The sequence below is a fragment of the Hippoglossus stenolepis genome, chromosome 8 (assembly GCF_022539355.2).
Source record: "Hippoglossus stenolepis isolate QCI-W04-F060 chromosome 8, HSTE1.2, whole genome shotgun sequence".
Classification (NCBI taxonomy): Eukaryota; Metazoa; Chordata; class Actinopteri; order Pleuronectiformes; family Pleuronectidae; genus Hippoglossus; species Hippoglossus stenolepis.
This window is the reverse complement of record NC_061490.1, coordinates 3,926,527-3,934,140: the sequence shown is the minus strand read 5'-3', so window position 1 is coordinate 3,934,140 and position 7,614 is coordinate 3,926,527. Positions and strand designations below refer to the sequence as shown.

The following is a 7,614-nucleotide window of genomic DNA, read 5'->3' as shown; positions in this document are numbered from 1 at the left end:
AGATCAAACTAAGAAACTGCTGGAACACTGCAAGGAAACTGAAGAGGTGAAAACACGTGGTTTAAATACAGGAAGTAACAGACAGGTGAAACCAATAAGGGCAGGGCTTGTAATCAGCGAGGAGCGGGAGAGCCGGAAGTAAAGTCAACTGAAATGAGACAAAAGGGCAAGTAACAAAATAAAACAGGAAGTGGCAGAAAATGAACAAAAGCAAAAAAAAAACAGATTTCAAGAATAAGGTGATAATATTATGAGAAGAACATAATCATATTATGAGAGTAAAGTCATGATTTCAAGAGAAAAATATATAATATAACACTAAAGTTATATATTACAAGTGTAAAGAAAAAAATCTGTTCTCAAAACCCCTTTAAGTCAGAAGAGAAACAGTTTTTTCACAATCTTTTCAAATCCTGATGCTTAGGATAATGTGGTGATGAAAAAAAGATTACATATTTCATTATTTGTGAAACCTATAGTAAATTATAACTTAACTACAGTGTTCATACCTCTGCTAAAGGCTCAACAGTTCCCTTATGAAACCACATTTTAATTTGCTAGATCCTGATTTTCATTTGGAACTGCACCAAAATGCACACACTCTTAAATATAAGTCCCTTTAACATGCCTAATTTTTATTATTATTGTTATTATCTGAGAAATCAACAACAATGTTGAACGTTGCTGCAATCTCATAATGATAAAGGAAAAATCTTGGATCGACCCCTGATCTGGATCCGCACTAAAATTCAATGGGCTCTTCCCTGGCACATACTGCAAGAGGCAAAAATGCAGAGATTTGTAAGGTCATAATATTAAAAGGTGGAGAATAAACGGGTAATATTATGAGGAAAATAATCGATCAGGAAAAGAAAATGTATATTACGAGAATGAGGTCATAATCTGTTATTTGTGAAACCTATATTTATGTAGGTAACTTTATGCTCCTTTTAACGTAGCCTAAAATTATAATTTCTGGTAACATCATGACTTTATTTTTGTAAATTTAAAAAGATTTTCTTGTAATATTAGAAGTCTTTTCCCCTTTTTTCCCCTCTGTCGTATGAGGTGTAGGTTTAAGATCAATTGCACTATAAATAACTTATTTAGGCAGCAGTAAAATAAAAAGGTTTTATTTGGTATTGTTGAACAGTTTCTCCACTCTAGTAACATCCACAAAGCTATAAAGTACTAATGTTAAACAACCAAAAAAACTCACATCTGTCAGTGTCAAATTAAGGCACATTTTTAAGAGTAAGGTTCTTAAAAAAACAACATCAATTGTTTATACTTCCACATTTCAAAACAATTCAAGTAAAATGGCTTTGACCTCTGAATTGAGAAGGAATTGTAATTTTCTCAGCAGTACAGTAATATTCAGTGGGTCTTGTGTCGTCCAAAGCAATGACAATTCAGGGCACCTTCACACCTACCTCGTTTGGTCTGGACCTTTAGACTTTTCAGTTTAGTCTGAACCATAATAGCAGACGTTAAAGATGACTCAGACCACGGTCCGGATCAACAGACCAAAATTGAGTCGGACCAAAAGAGGTGGTCTCAGTCCAGATCAAACGAACCATGGTTCAGAGTGTTTGCAGTGAAAAAACATTATTTGGGATAGTTCATACTTTCTGACCTATTGCAGGAAGTTGAGACAGCTATAAACAATAGAAGGAGGATAAGAAGCAGAAGCGACTTACAGGATTTCTTGTAGTCTTTGCCTCTGCCAATGTAATGTTTCAACAACAACATTTATCTAGCAGTAATACCATAATTATATTACAGAGGCAACAAAATTAATATAGTGAAACAGTTCACTAATTTTTCTCCATTCAAATCGAAATATTACTTTTTTCTATACAGTTTATTAATAAAATGTTAGTGAAAACAATTAGCCTAATTGACAATACGGCAACATCAGAAACTTGCTCGTCTACAAATGAATCAATGTCAAGTATAGATAGACACGGCCTACGTTGGTGATGACAACAGTATAATGTTTATCATACAGTCTTTAGTCTGCTTCCTAAATTTCAATGTGAAATCAAAACTAAGCGGATCAAATGTAAACAATGTAACAAAGTTTAAAGGATTTATTCTGACCATGGTCCGAACTTTCAGGTGTAAAAATGACCCTAGATGTCATGTCAGCATATGTACAGTTCATCAGTCAATAAATACAGACATCTGTGCAACATTGTTATAGTTGCAGATAATTACCTGTAACATCTTAGTTCTGATGAAACAAGTTGGGAACATGTTAATCTCTTACAATAAGTTCAGTGCTACCAAAGTAAGTGCAACTTGGATTTAAGTTTAGTACAGCAGTGTTTTTCATAAACATATCTATAGTCTACAGTGGACATTTAGTGTTGCAAGCATCACCTGACTTGAAAAGTCCATAGGTGCTGACCAATGGGAACATGGATACTGCCCCAACCATGGAGCCCAACTGCACTACTGCTCCACACCACACTAGGGCACTGTGGCCTTCATCCCGCAGAATCACCCCAATGATGACCTTCACGTAGGACAAGGACAGGACAAACAGGATCCATGTCAGCACCTGTAGCAAAAAAGAGATGAATATCAGTTATCCGAACAACATCCAGTCCCTGTTACAAAGACAGCATTAAGGTTGTAACATGTCCTGGATTGATGACAACATATTAGCTTGCTCAAGAACTGTCAGTGCCTTGCATCATAAACAGGTTAGATCAGGAGGCGTTCACTACCATGTTTGATTTAACAGTTTTTAAATATTTGGCAGTACTTAAATTTGTTTACTCTGTATTACTCTTAAGCACATTGTAACTCAGTTTAAAGCTGTTTTTTAAAGTTTTTTAATACAAACTTCAGATTTGTTAGGTCACATGCCTAACTGAAGGGAAATGGACTCTCAAAACCTGTCAGGATAAGAATATTTCAGAGCTGGAGACATGCTCATTGCGACCCTGCCTTCTTGCTATTTTTGGCAATAAAACCATCATTCCAAAAGTTAAAGTCAGACAGGTTTGAGTCGACAAGTATCTATCTTACTCATGTGAGTAAGCGATCTCATGTACAAGAAAGAACTGACTGAATTCATTTAGAGAAAGAGTCTTACTATGACCACAGTTCCAGAAGCACTGTGGACCAGCAGGGGGCAGGGACTAAGAGCAGCCATGGCCATGATGTAGGCTCCAAATCCAGTCCCAAACATGGTCAAGAACCCCATGAAGATGAGAGATCTGGAAGCAATTCAAACTGTATGTTACACTGCACTACTTGGAAATTACATCTTATTTTTATAGTTTTTGAAATTAGTGTTTTGTGAGGAGACTGAAACAATCATAAGTCTTCATATAAAGGAGCCTTTGTGTAAAGAGGTAGTTGCACAAATCATTCTTACCTAATTGGCATAAACATGGCAATGAAGCAGGCCACTGGGTTAGCGACAGCTGCCATGGTGGCAGCTAGGTGATAGGCCTTGTTCCCGTAAGGCAGACAGGAGTAGGACTGCACTGAGGGCAGCACTGCATTGGTCAGAGCATTGACCCAGGCCAGCACCACAAAGATGAACACCAACTGGAGGTTGCTGTATGTCCCCCTCCCAAAAGTGCTCCTGGGTACCCTTCCGACCGCCTCCAGGGGACTGATCATGGGCTTCTGCTCTGGTGTTTGAGCATGCAGAGACAGGCCTTGTTCTCTCTTCCCCACACCCAGATCCTCACTGAAGTAGAGGTCATTCATTCTCTCCCGAGCAACAGCTGGGTGATGGTTGAGTAAGATGAAGGCTGCCAGGGACACGACCATCATAACACTGAGGAAGATGAAAAAGACCTGGGCAGAAAACTTAGCCGGCAGGTAAATGGCTTGTAGCTCTGAATTATCAGCTGTTTTGTTGGCCCCAACAGCCAAAGAGGCATTCTGACATTGGACCACACCCACACCTTGAATCAGAGCAACCAGTGCAGGCACTAGACCACTGAGGCCCTCACCTGCAAAGTAAGTGGTGAGGTACTGTGGACGCAGCCGCATCATAAAAGGCAGGAAAGTAACAGAGGAGGTGCAGTCTACTACAGAGAGCAGGAAACTTAGCACCAGCAGGGGAACACTGTGCAGAGAGCCCCCTATTGTCACTGTGTGCCTCCAAAAGAAAGCCAGCAGGAATGTAGCAATGATCCCCAACCCCACAATGCAATAGATGACCGGTCGCTCATCTAGAACCCCTGGACGGAAGCGGTGCATCAGGGTGATGAAGAGAGGGCCGATGTTGGCCATCTGGATTAGGACTGTTAGGTACGATGGCAAGTACCACCCCTCTGGGATCCCTGGTACAATGAGGGGGAGCTCCACCCACATCCCATTGATGGCCACCCAGGAGCCCATACCAAACAGACATGCCAGCACGTGGGTGAGCAGTGACATGATGGAGGCAGGTTGAGGAAGATCAGGAAAAGTCGACGTCCGCTCTCTGAAATACAGACAGAATATGAGTCAGTTTGATTTGTAGAATGTATAACCTGAGGGATCCTTACAATCTGAAAAATCTACAGTTTTATATGAAGCACAGTTTGGTTTAGGGTTAGATTGCTAATTTCTAACGCGCACCCCACGCCTGTACTTGGGTGAGGGCTTGTGGGCAGTGTGTGTGGGCGTGTGAACGTGGCTCAGAGGAGGATCACAGAGACATTTAGGCTAAGTACTTGGTGTAAATGACGCCATTTCAAGTGGAATTTGAATGTCGGGCCTTCCGGACACTTGGATGACACCACAGGAGCTGTATGGAGGCATGTTGTGTTTTTTTTCTGTTGTTTTGTGACGTTTGAAAAATGTATCAGCAGTTTCTTCAATTGTATTGGATTTGGCTGCAACACTGTTTACCCCTGAGACTCCTAAAGTGTTTTGTGGACTCAAACACTTCACCCACCCCTCCATTGGCAGAGTGGTGAGTAGATAATGAGTGAATTAAAATGTTTCTGTGAACTATCCCTTTAATGGAACAGTTTTTTCGACTCAGATTATTTATTATTTAACCAGAAAAGGTGCTGATCAGGTGAATTGAAACAAACTTAATCTTTGAATGCAAAAATGCTAGCAGCACTGTAGTGTTGCTTTTAGCTTAAAGCCAATATCAGCGTGCTTACTGATGTTCAAAAAATATTAATTAATTAATTTAGCATGTTAGCATAGTAACATTTGCCAATTCGCAATGATCACAAAAGCTGTCTCAATTCAGGGACCCCATCCTTCGGAGGCTGCATTTAAATGCCGATTGCGTAATTGCAACTCATTAAGCCATAAGCTTCTAACATGGCTTAAAAAAGACCAAGATGATGAAGTTTGGTAACTACATATCAACATATGCATAAACAGTTTCAGTAAAGTAAAAAATAAACATACATCATTTAATATTCAATATAAAACATGTGGCCCTGGTGGCTGGGATTGACTTTCCCAGTATTGCCCTTTTCTCTGCCTCTAATTCCATCCTTTTCTCATGTGCTCTCTGGTAAGAGAAGGCTGCGTGACCTTTAACACACTGACACAGTGCTGCTCACATACAGCACTATGTGGTCGGGACACAAACAGACACATTAAAGGGAAATGACGGTGAAGGTGCCACATAAAACTACATATCCACTGTTGTGACATCTAAACGATTGCCTCTTGGGAGAGGGCAGGAACTTTTACAGCAACCAGATCATTAAAAATACAGTATGAAAATGTTTATATCAAACATATCAGTCACATTCAAAACAAGAAACTAGTGCTGACTGAACTTCCTCAAAACTGCTTCTGAATCTCAAATGTAAGACTGTACAATGTCCTCTTGTTACACCCTATGGGAGCAGACAGACTAAAACAGGCCTTGTGGTTCAAGGATAACCCAGCAGTCCAATAACCCTGACTTCCTCTCATGCATCAGTTCGGTGCTGTCACAACGTTCTGTATCATCTTACCTCGTTCAGTACAAAGCCAGGAGGTGATCAGACTCTTCTCTCCACTCAAAAACCTCTCACTGCATTGTGATCACAGTTTTTTCTGTGTGAGTGCTGTCCTTCTCCCTTTCTTTACACACACACACAGAGAGCGGGCGGTTTACACTCTGCTTCCGTGTCTCTGTTGTACTTGACAGGAGTGGGAGGGACTGCACAGGCGCACATGTGCTCAACCTCCATGATACCGTTGGAGGGTGGTTTCAAAATCCAAGTGTATCCAGCCACATGGTCTGTGTGTGTGTGTGTGTGTGTGTGTGTGTGTGTGGGTGCGTGTCCTGGGGCTCACCAATAGGAGGGAAGAGAACTAAGAGGATGGTCTCAGTGAGAATAGCTCCTCCTTTTCTTCCCTCCCCCAACCAGCATGCGACCTTGTATTCTACCCTCATTTAACCCCACAGTAGCTTCACCATAAGAGTCATAATATGTGATATATAGTTAGAAATATCACATTGACTCTGTCTCTGCTTCAGCATGGCGGGAAGAGTCTGTCCTGGAATTTTAACTGTAAAAGCAGGTCTGTAGCATGAGTCAGCTTTTCTCATGCCTATCACTTATGGTATGATCACATGTCCTCATCTGTAAAGACCAGTTTGTCAACTTTACCAGTGCAGATATGACATATAAATCAGTTCAATTGCACAGTCACAACATTTAGTTGTTTAGTTGTTTAACTATTCTGAACAAACCAAATATTAGGGCAAACACTCTGATGCAGAGTCAAGTTTTTTAATATAATTTTTAATGTGTAAATAATAAAGTGTCTGTGTTTTAGCAGTGCAGCTGAAGGGATGGCAATGATGGTCTTCAGTCACTCTGAAAATTTGAGACTGAAAATCTCTGAAACATTGATTGACAACAAACATCCATGGTCCCCAGAAGATGAATCCTCATGACTTTGGTGATCATCTGAGTTTTCGTCTAGCGCCCACAAGGGGTTGAAACAATTTGAAGTACTTTTTTTCTAGGCTGCCAGCAACATATAGGCTCATTGGCTGCATGCCAGACTGCTACAGAGCAACACAAATGAAAAAGGATTATTGTTTAGAGCATTACTCAAAGATTCTTCTTTTCATATGCTGTGCACAGTTGACAAATTGTGTTTTTTGTGAATTCAAAACATTTAAAATAATAACGAAACCATCGTGCAGTTACACAAATCAAAAAACATCAAAGTCAATTATTGAAGTAACATTTGTGTGATAAAACAGCAAACCAATGTCAAATTATACTTGTATGTATCATATAGTAGATATGATTGAAGTACAATAGCAACAAAAACACATTTTGCACAGTTGCATAAGCTGCATTAGGTGCAGTCAAGCTAAATTCTGAAAAACTGTATTGTGGGAAATCTGCCAAACTCCTGAAATATTTCCTCTTGAGATTAGGCAGCTGGAGTGTCTCAACCGCTTTCTTTGGTTTGAATTACAACTATTCATCATCCCACATTACACAAGATGCCACCTACCTGCTCGTGGGAGTGCAGAGTCAGTTCTGGTGAACAATGGGTCAAGTGCAGTGGAAACCAGTGTGAAAAGTTTCTCCGTTCAGATGTGTAAAATCACTGTGGCCTTCTGATGTTCCTGTCTGTGAAGTATGAATGCATATTATGCTTTGTACTTAACCAGTC

At 40.2% G+C, this 7,614-nt stretch overlaps 1 protein-coding gene across 2 annotated transcripts; it reads right to left on the bottom strand.

Moving 5' to 3' along the window:
* Positions 1–1,117: 1,117 nt before the first annotated feature.
* Positions 1,118–7,614, bottom strand: zgc:91890 (solute carrier family 52, riboflavin transporter, member 3-B). 2 transcript variants are annotated; one of them, XM_035164602.2, is made up of 4 exons: positions 7,453–7,614; positions 3,392–4,456; positions 3,107–3,230; positions 1,118–2,566 (listed from the first exon to the last, which is right to left on the bottom strand). In XM_035164602.2, the coding sequence occupies exons 2-4, from the start codon at positions 4,408–4,410 to the stop codon at positions 2,354–2,356; spliced, it is 1,356 nt and encodes a 451-aa protein (XP_035020493.1). In that variant the 5' UTR covers positions 4,411–4,456; positions 7,453–7,614; the 3' UTR covers positions 1,118–2,353. The 2 variants fall into 2 exon arrangements, with proteins under 2 accessions (XP_035020493.1, XP_035020492.1); XM_035164601.2 differs by lacking the exon at positions 7,453–7,614 and adding an exon at positions 5,946–6,162.